Here is a 327-nt window from a genome sequence, read left to right on the forward strand (position 1 = left end):
TCAAATCAGTCTTCCAATTGCCCCGCCCGAGTAAAAGAGAAAGAAAATACACACTGTTAAATGAAATTGACTTATATTTATTGCCTCCAACACAGGTAGCTTTGCTGTTGTCTGCCTGATGACCGGGAAAGTCGTAACGGAACTGGCCACTCCTGCAGGCGCTATCGTCGACGGTGATTTAGCAAGCAATTCCACAACGGTCTATACAGATGTTCAAGTCGCGACTATAGTATCTTTCATGGTTGGGGTCTGGGAGGTAAGTAAAGCTTGGATGATTGGTTGAGTTCTCACTGACGTGTTGGTGTGTCAAGGGAATTTAGATGATGG

At 45.0% G+C, this 327-nt stretch overlaps 1 protein-coding gene across 1 annotated transcript in view; it reads left to right on the forward strand.

Moving 5' to 3' along the window:
• LOC119592023 (prestin-like) overlaps positions 1 to 327 on the forward strand; it is a gene marked incomplete in the record, with an annotated part of 17,229 nt that overhangs the window by 9,330 nt on the left and 7,572 nt on the right. Inside the window, 1 exon segment of the mRNA XM_037940814.1 lies at positions 96 to 256. Within this exon segment, the coding sequence (XP_037796742.1) occupies positions 96 to 256 (161 nt within the window).

Source organism: Penaeus monodon, chromosome 29 (genome assembly GCF_015228065.2).
Source record: "Penaeus monodon isolate SGIC_2016 chromosome 29, NSTDA_Pmon_1, whole genome shotgun sequence".
In the NCBI taxonomy this organism is placed as follows: Eukaryota; Metazoa; Arthropoda; class Malacostraca; order Decapoda; family Penaeidae; genus Penaeus; species Penaeus monodon.